The 16,150-nt window shown below is 39.5% G+C and overlaps 1 protein-coding gene across 1 annotated transcript in view; it reads left to right on the top strand.

Annotated features, from left to right (window-relative positions):
- The window catches only part of GRK3 (G protein-coupled receptor kinase 3), a 119,954-nt gene that overhangs the window by 40,840 nt on the left and 62,964 nt on the right, over positions 1–16,150 (top strand). The window contains exon 3 of the mRNA XM_044921304.1: positions 15,278–15,351. Within this exon, the coding sequence (XP_044777239.1) occupies positions 15,278–15,351 (74 nt within the window). The remainder of the gene's footprint in view (positions 1–15,277; positions 15,352–16,150) is intronic.

Genomic DNA, 16,150 nt, shown 5'->3' with positions numbered 1-16,150 from the left:
CCTTTATGTTGTGTTAGACGGTAACAAGTGCCTATAACAGACCCAAAATGTCGGGGGCTCTGCACACGGAAGTTTCTTTCTCATCTGGTAATAAACGCAGAGCAGGTGTTTGAGGTTAGGGGGAGGCTTCCTTCCATGTGCTAAGTTGGTCCTTTGGTGTGGCGTTGGTGTCCCTTAAGACTTGCAGTCTTCTGTGCCGAGCTGGGGGAAAGAGGGTTAAGAAGTCACATAGGTTTTTTAACCTTCTAGAAGAGATACAAGGGCACCAGTAGCAGTGGATAGCTTTGGGGGGAGATGGTTCTACCCCAGCGCACCGCTGGGAAGATGGGACACAGGATGGGAAGGAAACTTTTCACTTCATGCCTTTCAATCCATTTTTCAAACTTTGAGCTGTCTTACTCATTTACAAAATAAAAATGGATAGTTGCAGTGTAGTGGGATCATACGGACCCAGGAACATGGGAGCAGAGAAGAGGGACGGCTCCACCTAGCCTGGGGTGGGCACCGGGAAAAGAAGAGTTGGGGAGCAAGCACATCTGAAGGTGTGTGGAGCCTCCAGGGCTTCCCTTGCTCTGGCTGGGAAGGTGGGGTGTGCGTGGGCTCTGGCCGGGCCAGTGGGCGGGCAGCAGGTTCTGTGCGGCTCCCATGACAAGTTCAAGAGCAGGGGAGCTGCGCGATCAGATGGAGGGCAGCAGCAGCAGGGATTGGGAAGGGGCCTGGAGGCCTGGCGGGAAGCGGGGAACCGGGCGAGCTTGTGGGGGGGGTGTCTGAAGGAGGGGATGCCTCTCTCCCCTGCAGAGCCGACTGGGCATCAGCTAATGGAGCTCAGTAAGGCTGTCTGTCCATACCTTCGATGATAATCGCTTTGAGAAGCCCTTCAGTTCACTCTTACAGCATCATGCCAGAAATACTCAGTGGCTGGTGCTCCTTTGTTTTGAGTGAATGTTTGTATTTCTATATGCTAGAAAAGTGCTCAGATCCTCCGTGCATAGCCTCAGGAGTGATCACAAGGTGGACACCCATGTATCGATTGGTTGACTTTTTTTTTTTTTTTGAAGATTTTATTTATTTATTTGAGAGAGAGAATGAGACAGAGAGAGAGCATGAGAGGGGGGAGGGTCAGAGGGAGAAGCAGACTCCCTGCCGAGCAGGGAGCCCGACGCGGGACTCGATCCCGGGACTCCAGGATCATGACCTGAGCCGAAGGCAGTCGCTTAACCAACTGAGCCACCCAGGCGCCCACGATTGGTTGACTCTTATTCTGTTTCTTCCTTGTTAAAATAATGGTTAGACTCCGCACGGACGCCAGCCCCCGCCCCCGGATACCCGTTCTCTTCTGGCCACGCCCCAGTTTTCCTACTGCCAGTTTTAACCAGTGCTCCTGCAGAAGTCTTTGGGAACTATATCTCAGGTGGCTTACTAAAATAGTATTTCTATTTCATTTTAGATTATTTTGAATCTCACTTTGTTAGTTTGTTTACTCTGAAATGTGCACAGAACTGTGACAAATGAAAAAATCAACCACAGTCTGGAAGGAGTATGAGTGTGGTGACCTTTCTTTCTTTTCTATCATTTTATAATAAAAATGGTTTTAAAAAGGCTGAAAGCAAGCCAGCTATTAGAAGACTGGATAGAGTTTTCTTGCTGCTATATTTTGACATTTTCCTCTCTATCCTGACTTCCTTTATTTCCTTTTGAGTTGAGAGCCAGTTGCTTAGAACATTCCAGGAATTTTTCTCTGGCCACATTCATTTGTGCTTTTGTCTGCTGGATTCTTGATATTCAGGGCCCCAAATCGCTCCATTATCTAAATAAATGAGCCCATTAATTAATCTGCGAGTATTTTATTGGACATGTATGTCTTGAATTTAGATCAGGGGTGGGATGGGTAACTTGGATTTTAGAAGTCCTAACTATTGACAGTATTCCTAAATTACATTTCATTTATAATTTTCTCCTGCAAACTTTTAAATCAAGAAGTGAAAGTTCCAGTGTAATAGAGTCAAATAAAAATAAATATATGGTTTATATGAAATAGATAAATATAATTAGCTAAATGTTTATTTCAATTTATATTTATTCCTTTTGGAAGAAATGAAAGGGAGACTTATCTGTTGGGAATTTGGGCTGATAATATTTAGCCTGGGGGGTCATGACAGCCTTTGGGAGTTTTCAATATCTGTATGCTTTTTTTTCTTTATTTATGAGTTTGCTTATGTATTTATCATGTATGATTTCATTTTCACTTGTAAAGGATATTGTGATGTGAGAGTCGTCTTTGCGACCTCTGTGTTACCAAAAACCTTTGTAATTATGTTTTTTGCTCCCATGTCTCAGGGTGTGAATGATTTTATCTTCCATACAAACTTGTGCTTTATGAAAAACATCCAGTAGACATTGATGACCATGTAAGTGACCAGGCATTGGCTTCCAGAAAGTTTAGATTCCAATTTGTGGCCCACTTATAGCCACTGTTGAGGAACATCTTTTGAGCCTTGTTCCTGGCTCTGTTGTAGCTACACAATCTTATTTTTCTCTCTTCTTTCACACCACTCTTTTGGGGGAGGGGGTTAGGTTTATTGAGGTATAATTTAGATACAGTAAAATTCACCCTTTAGAGTATACAAATCTGAGTTTTGACAGTGCATAAAGTTGTATAACTACTACCAAAATCAAGATACAGTGCAGTTCATCACCTCCCTAAATTTCCTAGTGTCCTTTCATAGTGAGTCCCCATGCCACTCCCCACCCCCTGCAACGGCTGATCTGTCCTCTGTTCCTATGGTTACTCTTCTCCAGAATGATGTAAGTGCAGTCACAGAGGATGTAGCCTTTTGGGTCTGATACTTTCATTTGGAATGATGCATTTGAGATTCACTCATGGTGCAGTATCAGTAGCTGATTCTTTAGTATCATTGAGTAGGGTTCCATCCTATGGATATGTCACAGTTTATCCATTCGCCAGTTGAAGAACATGTGGATTATCTCCAGTTTGGGAGAGTTGTCTGTATGATAAATATCTGTGATAGATTTTTTGTTACTAGAAGAACATTCATCTTTCATTCCTCTTGGGTAAACACCTAGGAAGGGGTTGTTGGGTTGAATGGCAAGTGCATGTTTAACTTTAAAGAAATGTTTTCCAAAGAGGTTGTACCTATTTTCTTCTTACCGGCAGTCTATGAGAGTTCCAAATGCTTTATATCCTTACCAGCATTGGTGGTGGTGTTGGTTTTTTGTTTTTTGGGTTTTTTTTTGGCTATTCTAATAAATATAGCAGTATCTCATTGTGGTTTTAATTTGCATTTTCCTAATGACTACTGATGTTGGACATCTCTTCATGGGCTTCTCTTTGGTGAAAGTGTGCACATCTTTTCAATTTTTAAAAAAATCGCATTGTTTGTATTCTCATTATTGAGATTTGAGAATTCTTTATACACTTTGGCTGTAAGTTCTTTATCAGATACATATTTTGCAAATATTTTCTGTAAATCTGTGGCTTGGCTTTGCATTTTTGTAAGCATGACTTCAGAAGAGCAGAAGTAGTAAATTTCAATTAAGTCCAGTTTGTCAGTTTTTTTCTTTCATAAATCATGTCAGATCTTAGTACTCTTTGCTTAACCCAAGATAGCAAAGATTGTTTTTTTTTTGTATGTCTATTTTCCTACAAATTTTATAGTTTGTAGATTTACGGTTAAGTCTCCAATCCATTTTGACTTAATTTTGTACTGGTCACGTGCTCTTTACACACAGATGTTCAATACTTGCAGCACCATATGTTTAAAAGACCTTTTCTGTCGGGGCGCCTGGGTGGCTCAGTTGGTTAAGCGACTGCCTTCGGCTCGGGTCATGATCCTGGAGTCCCGGGATCGAGTCCCGCATCGGGCTCCCTGCTCAGCGGAGAGTCTGCTTCTCCCTCTAACCCTCCCCCCTCTCATGTACTCTCTCTCTCTCTCATTCTCTCTCTCAAATAAATAAATAAAATCTTAAAAAAAAAAAAAAAGACCTTTCCTGTCTTCATTGCACTGCCTGGGTGCCTTGGTCAGAAATCAGTTGACTCTGTACACCTCTAATTTTGGGCTCCATTCTCTTCCATTGATCTGTGTGTTTGTCTTTTTCTCCAACAATGCCCTGCCTTGATTACCATGCTTTATAAAAAGTCTGGAATTCAGATAATGTAAACCCTCTCACTTTGTTCTTCTTTTTCTTATTTATTTATTTTATTTTGTTTTATTTTTTTAAAGATTTTATTTATTTATTTGCAAGAGAGAGAATGAGAGACAGAGAGCGTGAGAGGGAGGAGGGTCAGAGGGAGAAGCAGACTCCCTGCTGAGCAGGGAGCCCGATGCGGGACTCGATCCCGGGACTCCAGGATCATGACCTGAGCCGAAGGCAGTCGCTTAACCAACTGAGCCACCCAGGCACCCCACGTTCTTCTTTTTAAAAGAAAAGTCAGGTTTTTTGTTGTTGTTGTTTTTGTTCCCTTGCTTTTTCATACAAATTTTAGAATCAGTTTATTGATTTCTACAAAAACTCCTACTGGGGTTTTGGCTGGCACTGTGTTAAATCTATAGATCGATTTGGGGAATGTTGACATTTCAACAATATTGACTCTTCTGATCTATGAATATGCTATCTCTTCTCCTTTATTTGGATCCCCGTTGATTTCATTCATGAGTATTTTACAACTTTCAGCATACAAATCATGCACATATTTGCTTAGATTCCTTCTTAGGCATTTTCTTTTTTAGTGTTATCATAAATGATATTGTGTTTAAATGTAAATTTCCCATTATTTATTGCTAGTATGTAGAAGTATTCTACCAGTAGTGGGTGTACAGTAAATTTATGAATAAATCTAATTAGTTGAATTCTCAAATTATAATTTAGGATTCTTTTGATTCCATTACCTCTCAGTAGAAAAGATTATTATTTCAAGGCAGTATTTTAAATAGTTTATTTCTTATGTTATATTTGAACGCCTTTTGACTAAATTTTGAAACTTTAAACTTTCTTCATTAAAAAGTAATTTGATTGTTAGGGCTTTTTGTTATTCTGCACAGCAGAATTCTGGCAAGTGTTCACTACCTTTGGTTGATTTTACTTTTATTCTTGGATCATCATATTACTGACTTCTTTTCCTGCCTGGGTGCTTTAACGGGCTTTTCCAGCTAGTCACTAGCCAGCTTGCTCTGTCTGATTTTCTTCTTCTTTTTACTGCCTCATTATTAGTTATGTTTATGTGTTCCTCACCATTTGTTCCATGCCTTTATAATTTGATTAGTTTCATTTTTGTAGAGTAATAGAATCCTAGAGTTGAAGAAATATGGAGATTAACTAACCCAAGTCCTTTCCTTTTACACTTAAAAAAAACATGCGCTAATAATATTAGAGACCCAGCACCTTTTCTTTTAATTTGTTTACATGGAAGGTTAAGCTGTGAGGTCTAACGTGTAACGCTTCCAATCCTGGTTTACAGACAATCTAGTGTGATCGGTGGGGCTATCTCATGATATGTGATGTCATATTGGATGACAAGTTATAAGGAAATTCCTTTGAGGTGCTTGAAGGAGTTGAAGGAAATTTCCAGAAACATGAGAGTTGGTATGCCTGCACAGCGTGGTTTATTCTAAAGGCATAAAGAAATGCAGTACCTGAAATCATAATCTTCACATTGTTAGGAAAAAATATTTTAGAGAACTCTTGGAACGTGTAGCTCTAATTTGCTGCATTAAACCACCTTTTTTTCCATTCTCTCAGAATTAAGTTTAATTATAGTGGAGCTTATAAGCATTGCTCTGTTTAAATTGTATTAGCTTTCGCATTATATTGTGTTTTTCAAGGAGCCCTGTAGCTTTTAGGTGGGCAGGAAGTTACTAATTATAAAAGGGATAAATAGTTGAAAAGCCAGGTTTAGAGCAATAATTTCTATTATGAGTCACATAAAAATTTTAATTGTTAAAAGCCAAATTTCTTTAGCATAAGAAAACTTCCTTTCCCAATAAATGTATAGAATTTCAATCATGTTATTTTTATGACTTTACCTTTTTTCTTTTACCTTTTTGTTTTTACATACATTTAAGTATTATATTTTGCTGTAATTTCAAACTTGAAAGTAATAAGAACAGTTCAAGGAACTCTTATGTACCCTTTAAATAGCTTCACTGTCAAGAATAAATAAATAAATAAATAGCTTCACTGTTGTATGTATTCTGCTGCTTTTGCTTTATCATTGTATCTTTGATGGTTTTTTTCCAAACTAGACGGGAGTAATTTGGAGACTTCATACCTCAACCATTATATATTTCAGTCCTCTTGTGTCAGGGACAAGGTCATTCATTCTCTTAGATAACGACAGTACAATGCTCAAAGTCAGGAAACTTAACACCAGTGCAATACTGTTGTCTAATCCACAGACTATGTCCAGATTCTAACAGTTACCCCCCAAGTACCCATCTTGGCTATGATTTTTCCTGGTTTGGGATCCAGTCGTGGGTCATGCTTGCATTTTGTTGTCACCACGTCTTCAGGCTCCTTTAATCTGGCCAAGTTCCTTAGCCTTCTTTGGGTTTCTTGACTTTAACATTTTTAAAGGGTACAGGCCAATTTTGTAAAATGGCCCTTTGTTTCGGTTTGTTTACTCTTCCATAGCAATTAAGTTCAGAGTATGCATTTTGTCAGGAAGACCTCAGATGAGATGCTCTCCCCAGTGCATCGTGATACTGCTTTGTCCTGATGCCTGTTGGGTCAGTTTTGGTCCCTTGCCTAATGTGGGTGTGTGCAAGGATTCTCCATCGTGGAGTTAAAGCTTTCCCTTTGTAAGGAGTAAGTAATTTATGGGAAATTGCTTTTGAGACTATGTAAATATTCTCATTAAAGTTTTATTACCTTCTGTTTTAGCACCCATTGACTTTCGAGTTCCGTTATTTCTTCTATAGTTTTTAGTTGGCTTTTGTCTCTAAGAGCTTTCCCTCCCTCCTTCTCTCCTCTTCCTTCCTTCCCCACCCTTTCCCTCCCTTTCTCCCTTCCTCATTCCCTTTCTTTTTTTCTTTCTTTCGTTCGTTCGTTCTTCCCTAATCCCTCCCCCCACCCCAGTCTATCTATCAGTATGGACTATTGGATCCTTAGTTTAGCCAGTGATTTAATCATTACTATATTATTTATTTTGATATCCTAGTTGCCGTAGTTTTGGCTAGTGGGAGCCTCTTCAGACTGGTTCCTGTGTCCTGTTGATATGTCCTCATCATCCTTTGAGCCTTTCTTACTGTCTGGGATAATAAGATGTCTAGAGCTCAACTTGGTATTCACTACCCCTGCCCTAGAATCAAGCAGCCTTTCTTCAAGGGTCTCTAGTTCCTTAGAGAATGGTGTTGAGAATCTTCAGCTTGGGCACTAGACGTGTTCATTGCTTCTAGGTCTTCTCAGTGAAAGAGCAAGGAGTGTGTGTGTGTGCGTGTGTGTGTGTGTGCGTGTGTGTACATCTGTTTGTCTATCTGGTAAAAACAATGAGCTCAAATGGATACCCCATTCCAATCCATTACTACAATATACTTTCTATTCTCTTTCCCTGTTTTACCTCTTTTCCAGGAAGGCTCCTGTTATCCTCAATGTATTTGCTCATTTGTATAAGCCTAGAACACACCATGAGTAGTTTCAGAACTGCCAACTCATGCTATTGTGAAATGCAAACCTACTCACTAGAGTTAATATTTGTTTAAAGTAAATTTACTTATAATACTGTTCACAATTTCATTTTGATAAATGCATAAACCCACATCTCTATCAAACTACAGAACATTTTTGTCCCCAGAAAGTTCCCTTATGCCCTTCCCAATTTCATGCCCCCTTTTCTTTTTCAAAACTATAGATTAGTTTTGCCTGTTTCAGAACTTCATACATAGAGAATTACCGAGCATATGCTCTTTTGTGTCTGGTGTCTTTGGACAAGCAAAATATCTGGCATTTACTTATGTTGCTATATGTTTTGGTGTTTTGTTTTTTATTGCTGACTAGTAATCCATTGTGTGAAAATATCACTATTTATCCCTCAGTTGTTGGACTTCAGACTATTTCAAATAAATTATGAATATACCTGTTACGAAGATTCATATACATGTCTTTTTGGAGCCATATGTTACCACTAGGTCAATACCTAATAGTGGAGTTGCTGAGTTGTGTGTTAAGGGTGTGTTTGGCTTTATAAGGAACTTTCAGACTGTTTTCCTGAGTGAATATACATTCTATAGAAAGCTCAAAATCTGTGATAGGGGTTTTCCAGAGAAACAGGACCAATAGGGTGTGTGTGTGTGTGTGGAGAGAGAGAGAGAGAGATTAATCATAAGGAATTGGTTCCTGTGATTATGGAGACTGGCAGGTCCAAATCCCCAGAGTAGGCTGGCCAGCCCGAGACCCAGGAGAGCCGATGTGCAGATGAAGTCTGGAGGCCGCCTGCTGGCAGAATTTCTTGTTGCTCATGGAGGCTGGTCTTTCTTTTCTAGTCAGGACTTCAACTCATTGAATGATGCTCGCCCCCATTATGGAGAGCAATCTGCTTACTTACAGTTCACCAGTTTAGTTTTTAATTGTATCCCCAAATACCCTCTAAGTTGACACAAAAATTGTGTCACACATGTCCATCCCTTGTCACCTTGGCACTCACTCTGTGCATCTCCGTAGACTGTATTTAATTCTCTAATAGAGATAATATGATCATACCCCCCACCCAAAATGATACGACCACTTGCACATAACCAAAATGCGCTAACCCTTTCCCCAGAGGAGGAGGCGAAACAATAGGTAATGTTCACTCTTCTCCTTGATATCCTGTATTGTAAATACCACAATGTAATGTTAACAACATTTAAATGGTATGATATAAAGTCGGTACATCTTATGTTACCGGGTAAGGGCATAACGGGGGGAAGAAAGCAGAGATATTTGTTTAATACACACACATACACACACACACACAATCAGGAGGAAATACTCAATGACAATTATAATCATTGTTTCTGTAACTGATCACATGTTGTAGCTGGTATTGGTGACCCAGCCTTCATTCCTGAAGGGTCCGGGCCATTAGCAGTCCTGCCTGAATTGTGTTGTTGTAGTTTTCCATTGACATTAATGACAGGGGATGGTCATATTCAGAGAGGGGATCTCCTGTATTCCAGACATACTCTTCCTGCCCTCCACTGTGGAGGAGGCATCTAGTGTCCCCCCCGGGCTAGTCAGGATCAGTCACCCCAGCCAGCACAGTGACTTCCTCTTTTGCCTGATGACTCAGAGAAATGAGGAGTCTAAAGCTTGTATATGCTCCTCAGCGAAAGCGAGTTCTGGTTGCCAGCATAGTACTGTCTTTTTACCTCTGCCATTCAGGTAGTTGTCCAGTGGTATCTCAAAGTGATGTAATTTACGTGTGCATGGTGACCAGCGATGTTGAGTCCATTTCACGTGCTTATTGGACATGCCTGTCTCTTCCTTTATGAAGTGTTCAAATGTATGCACACTTTTTTTTATGGTGGTTTTCTTTTAAAAATTGATTTGTAAGCGGCTTTAAAAAAAAGTATATATAAATTGGATAGAAGGCCTTTTTCAGATTTAAGTTTTGTAATATTTTATCCCCAGTCTATGGCTGGTCTCTTTTCTTAATTGTCTTTTGATGAGCATAGTGCTAAATCTTGATAAAGCCTAATTTATTATTTTTTTTTTGTATTCTGCCTAAGAAATCTTCTGCATAAGTATTTTCTGTGAGGGTATTTTGTACATTTTCTAGAAGTTTTATAATTTCGCCTTTTACATTTAATTCTATGATCAATCTCAATTTAATTATTTATAAGGTGTGAGGTAAGGTTTGCCTTTTTTTTTCTCTCCACTGGGATATAAGTTTTTCTAGTACCACTTGTTGAAAAGAGTTTCTTTTCCCAATAAATTGCTCTAGTGCCTTTGTTGAAAATAAACTGACCATCTACGTGAGGGCATATTTCTGGATCTTCTGTTCTGTTCCACTGATTTAGTCTTATGCCAATACCATACTGATTACCGTGGCTGTATAATGAGTCTTGAAATCAGGTAGTATTAGTCCTTGGACTTTTTTCCTCTTTTTCAAAGTGTTTTGGGTATTTTAGGTTTCTTGCATTTCCATAGACATTTTAGTTAGAATCAAAGCTTGTCAATTTCTTTAAAAAGCCTCCAGATATTATGATTGGGATTGTATTGAATTTAAAGATCAATTTTGGGAGAATATACATGTGAGCAATACTGAGTCTTCCAGTCAATAAACTGAGTATGTCTTTTTATTTATTTAGGTCTTCTTTAATTTCTATCAGTAATATTCTATAGTTTTCAACATAAGAGTCTTATATATCTCTTATTTATTTATTCCTAAGTATTGCTTATTGAAAATGGACATGTTTTAAAATTTGTTTTAAAATTGTGTGATCTGAGCATATCAGAATGTCATCTTACCTAATGGCCTTGTAGTGTGGGGCCTTGCTAAATTCACTTATATATCCTAGTAACATTGTAGATAGGATTTGTTACATAGATAACCAGCTTGTTTATGAATAGAATCAGTTTTATTTAAAAAATTTTTTTAAAGATTTATTTATTTATTAGAGAGGGGCAGGAGGGACAGAGGGAGAGAATCTCAGGCAGACTCCCTGCTGAGTGTGGAGCCCAACATGGGGCTCGATCGCATGACCCATGAGATCATGACCTGAGCCAAAGTCACAAGTCAGACATTTAACCAGCTGAGCCCCACAGGTGCCCCAAATAGAATCAGGTTTAATTCTTCCTTTCCATTTTGAGTAACTTTTATTTCCTATTCTTGCCTTACTGTACTGGCTAAGACCTCTAATACATTATTGAATAGGAGTAAGACTAAACATTTTAGCCTTTTCTAGTCTGAAATGCTTTGTAATTTGTTCATCTCACAGCCCAGAGAGGTCTTACTGTCATTCTGTATGACATACATTTCCTTCTTTTTATCATCTATCGGCACTTTTTAAAATTTCTTTATATCATTTACATAAATTGCACTTATTTTATTTATGTACTTCTTTGTTGTCTGTCCCTTATACCAAATCCATAAATCCCTTATGGGAAAAATTCTCTGTCTTCACCATTGCATCCCTAACGTATAGCACAGTGGCTCTTAGTAGATACTTGGGAAATGCTTTGTCAAATCAGTCAATATTGGTAGAAACTTTTAGCAGTTACACAATCTATCCTTCCCAGTGTTTGAGTCTCCTTGGCAAAACCTAGGACAGGTATTATTTCTTGAAAGACTTTTTTTTTTTAAGATTTTTTATTTATTTGAGGGAGAGAGAGAGTGAGATAGGGAGAGAGCATGAGCAGGGGGAAGAGTAGAGAGAAAAATAGACTCCCTGCTGAGTGGGGAGCCCAATGTGGGACTCGATCCTAAGACCCTGGGATCATGACTCGAACCGAAGGCAGGCGCTTAGCCAGCTGAGCCACCTAGGCACCCAAGACTGTTTTTCATAATTTTTCTTTCTCCTTTGAAAATTTTTTAGGAAGTAACATTTCAAAATTTCTCATAGAAACTTATATTTGATACTTTAAAATGTTCTTAATTGATATTTTATAAAATGCAATATAAAAGTTATATTTGTGTATCATAAAAAGTTCTCATTGGTATTTTATAAAAAGCAATACAGTTCTTTCTCCTAATTTTTGCAAAATATTATGGTGACAAATCGGGATAGCTTACTTTTTCTAGATGTTATATACACTCAAAAGTTAATCAGTATGCAGGCAGTTTGCAGTGGCCCAAATATAGAAACAAGGGTAAACACATTCCACAGTTATATAGTAAAAGCAGGTGTTGGGTCACTATTTTTTATTCTTTAAAATCTGGAGAAAAACCACTGATGAAGTGAACCTGTAAGGCAAATTATTTCCTTATTTTTGCCCTTTAGCTTTTGTTCTAATCTGAGAAATGCTTCATTTGGGGGTTTTTTGTGTATAATTTAAGCCTAATGAAGGGAAGTTACTCTCGGCCTGAAACACAGTGATCTAGAGTTTATCCAAAAGGCAAAACACCTTTCTTCTTGCTGTTCCGTTTTAGTAGCTGCTGAGGCAGAAAGTAAGGCTTCGGTTTGCGTGCAGACATGAGGAAAATAATGGGGCTTTTCCCCGGCAGTATGTTACAGTCATTCTTTGGCTCATCCCACACATTGACAATGGAAATTGCACTGAAGAAGCAGGTAGAAACATTTGCAGTTAGATGTGCATTCATTCATCTCCTTCTCTCCCTCATCCTCCTCCTTTCCCTCCTCCCCCCTTCCTCCCTCTTCCCTTTTCCTTACTTGTCCCTCCTCTCCCATCCCCCTTTCTCCTTCCTTCCCTCGTTCTTTCTCCTGCACTCCCTCTATATCATGATGTTCTTGTTCCTGCATATGTAGTAGAGAATAAGACCTATGTGGCCTTTCCATAGTTGTGGGGGAGGTAAATAATAAAGAAGCAAACAAACATATGCATATGATAATTTTTGCTAGTCACAAGTACTATAAACAAAGTGTGTGCGCGTACACGTGTGTGCACATGGGTGTGCTCTTGTGCATCTTAGAGAGAGAGAGAATGAACATAAATGAGAATCCTGGAAGGCCTAAGGAGGGGGCGTTTGAGCTGAGCTCTGCAGGCCCACAAGGTCAGGGAGAGTGTCTTAGGAAGTGGGGATAGCAAGTTGGTAGCCCTGAGAGCAGATCGGGTTTGGTATTAGAGAGGAACTAGAATGCAGATACGTGGCCTCAGTGCAGGGAGCTTGGGAGAGAACAGTCTAAGAAGAGGCTGGAAGAGAACATAAGGCTTCGATTCCAGAGGGCACAATGGGCATGATGAACCATTTCCCCTTGATTCCAAGTTCAGCCCAAAGCCAGTGGTCAATATGTGGCATATTAGTTCATTTGTCGTTTAGACGTCACAAAAACATCTCTCGTATGATCAAAATAACCTCAGTTCAAATTCTCATTTTAGTTTTCTCTCCCCAAGATAGAAAAAGAAATACATAAACCAAAAACTGACAACAACTGAAAAGAGATGAGCAAATCCACAATTACAGATGGGGATTTCAACAGTCCTCTGTTGATAATGGATAGAATAAGGAGACAAACATTAAGTAAGGATTTGGATGAGGGACTTGAACAGCCTGACCAACCAACTCGGCTTCATTGCCTTTTTATTTTGTTTAATGGAACACTCTACAGTATACACTTTTCCCCCCAAGTGCCCATGAAGCATTCACCTAGATGGACCAAATTTGGGGCCAAAGCCGTTTCAATAAATTGAAAGCATTGAAATCATACTGAATATGTTCTCTGACCACAGCAGAATTAAACAGAAATCAATATCAGAAAAATACCTGAAAACCCCAAAATATCTGGAACTCAAACCGCACATTTCTGAATGACTCAGGAGTCCAAGAAGAAATGACAAGGGAAATTTGAAATTACATACTTTGACATGCACGAGAACAAAAAGGTAACCATGTCTCCGATTTAAAATAAAAATGTTAATGTGCAAATAGATAGAGATTTGCATCTTTAACTCTTTCTATTTGTCTGCTTCCTGAATTTTCTGCTTGCTTCATTAGGTCAGTCTGTCCTCAGTTCCTTGAGATGAAATGAGCGAGCCCATGTCCCTACTGCCAGGTGCACCCAACTCTAGTTGGTCTGGCCTTGCCGATTTAACTAAGTATTGCAAATACTTTCTTCTAGCTCCACTCAGTGAACATTTACCATTTCTAGAGGTCATCTTCCTGGAACTATGGAGGGGAATTTATGGAGCAGTAACAGACAGGTTGTTACGTGATTTCTTTGGCTAACTTCAGTTAAAACCTGTCAAAGCTGCTTTCTTTGCCTCTCTCTGTCCTACCAGGGGAATTCCGGTCTACCTTCTCCCTACATCTTAGACTTGTTGTGAGTCTTTCCTTCAGTTCCCTTCTGCGACTTCTGTTTCTTCCAGCAGTCCTTTCATTGTTTTGACTTTTTTTTTTAAAAGATTTATTTATTTGAGAGAGAGTATGAGCAGAAGGAGTAGAGGGAGAGGAAGAGAGAATTCAAAGCAGACTCCGTGTTCAGCATGGAGCCCGAAGCAGGGCTCGATCTCAAGACCCTGAAATCATGACCTGAGCTGAAACCAAGAGTTGGACAGTTAACTGACTGTGCCACCCAGGCACCCCTGTTTTGACTTTTTTTTTTTTTTTTGCTTTTTAATTTGTTTTTGACTTTTTATAATCTCTACCCTCAGGCTGGTATCAGCTTGTCTTAGTGACCTTCATTCGTTCATTTAGTCTTGACCGTGCGCTAGGCGTTATGCTAGGCAGTTGGTTTGCAAATGCAGGAGGAACTTATAAATCAGATAATTAATTGGAGTGTGCTAAGTACTTTGACAGAGCCATGTTGGAAGGGTTATGTAAACAAGCATTTGTTCAACAAACATCTATTGGACTTCTCTGTGTACCAGGCACTGTGCAGTGGAGGCGGTATTCCCAGTATAAGGTGCTGATTGATGGAAGGGGAGGCATGGCACTGTGAAGGAGCAGAGAATAATCTGGGAGTGGGTAGTCTGCCCTGGCACAGGGTATTTGGTGAGGACTTTGAGGGACTTAGAGGTAGTAAGTGGCTGGGAAGGTCATGAAAGTCCTTCTGTCTTTTTTTTTTTATTTAGGGTATTTCGTCCTGTTTCTGTGGGCATAGTATTTATTAGCTTTATGATGACTCTTACCAACACTTCCACACTACCCATATCTCTTATTTCTTTGGTTATTCTTTTGTTTGCTGTAGTGACCAGTGGCTCTAAGGAGTGGTGACCACTGGCACTGCTTATTATCATGCAGTTTTTAAAAGTGTGTGTCAGGGGGGTTGCCAGTAGGGAAGGAACCCAAAGCAAGGAGCCAGGTATGTGGTACTCTTACTTTATGTGGAGTATTTTCTTTTGGGGTATAATTAGCCCTTTGAAATCTTTATTATTATTAATTTTTGAGAGGGAGGGAGGAGTGAGGAGGGGCAGAGGGAGAGGGAGAGAGAGAATCTGAGCCCAAGGTGGGGCTCAATCTCACCACCCTGAGGTCATGACCTGAGCCAAAATCAAGTTAGACACTTAACTGATTGAGCCACCCAGGTGCCCCAAAATCTTTATTATTATTTTTGCAGGTAGGGGAGGAAGAGGTTTAAGTATAAACACATTACTTTGAAAACACCCTGTGGGGTAAAATTTCAGTTTATTGCCCACGCTGAAATTTCTTATTCTTTTCCTTTAGGTTTCTTGCTATTTAAAGATTTTTGTTTGAATGAAATTAATGAAGCTGTACCTCAGGTGAAGTTTTATGAAGAGGTAAGAAGTAACTGTTTTACTGATGCTTTTATTTTAAAGGCATATGTAGACTGTACTTTGGAAAATATCAAGACTACTAAATATCTTACAAATATGTAGAAATTCATTGACCATAATTAGTAGCACAAGGTATAATATGTAGTTGATTATAGACTGACAACATCTGTAAAAATGATATTTTCAAGGGCTCTGGAGTGCTCTGGAAGCACTGAGGAATAGTTGGACTAAAACTCCAGAGGAGGGATTATCATTCCAAGGGGCACTGAGGATCAACAACTGTTTGATTTTCTGCAGAAGCATGCTGATTCTGGAGACATAAGCTGAGGCAGAGGGCCTCCACTGAGTGAAAGAGAAACTACCAACGTTTCCTGGTCACACATGGCCAGAGTGACAAATTGGAGATGTGGTGGGAAAGGGGAGTCTCAGACACACAACTGGTTTCCCAGTAAGACATTTGGATGGGAGCTGAAGAGATAGGCCAGGAGCTTCTGGAAGCCTCACTGAAATCTCCCACAGCCTCATGCTGGTATATTGAAATGTGGACCTGTGGTGTCAGGGATCTGAAAACAAAACAGGCAAGAGATGAAAACCCTAGCGAGCAGTCGATAGACACTGAAGATCTGTAGCTACTTATCACCTGGGGCAGCTACTGATTTCCAGGTGTAGTGAGCAGACAAGAGTCCAGGTTTGGCCCCAGGCAGAAGGCTGCTTCTGGGAGACAGAAAAGCCAGAAGAAGTTTCTGGGGCTAAAATAAAAAACAAATGAAACTGGAGGAGCCCCAAACATGTGATTAATCTC

This window comes from Neomonachus schauinslandi, chromosome 14, assembly GCF_002201575.2.
Source record: "Neomonachus schauinslandi chromosome 14, ASM220157v2, whole genome shotgun sequence".
NCBI classification, from domain to species: Eukaryota; Metazoa; Chordata; class Mammalia; order Carnivora; family Phocidae; genus Neomonachus; species Neomonachus schauinslandi.
This window is presented reverse-complemented; position numbering and strand designations above follow the sequence as displayed.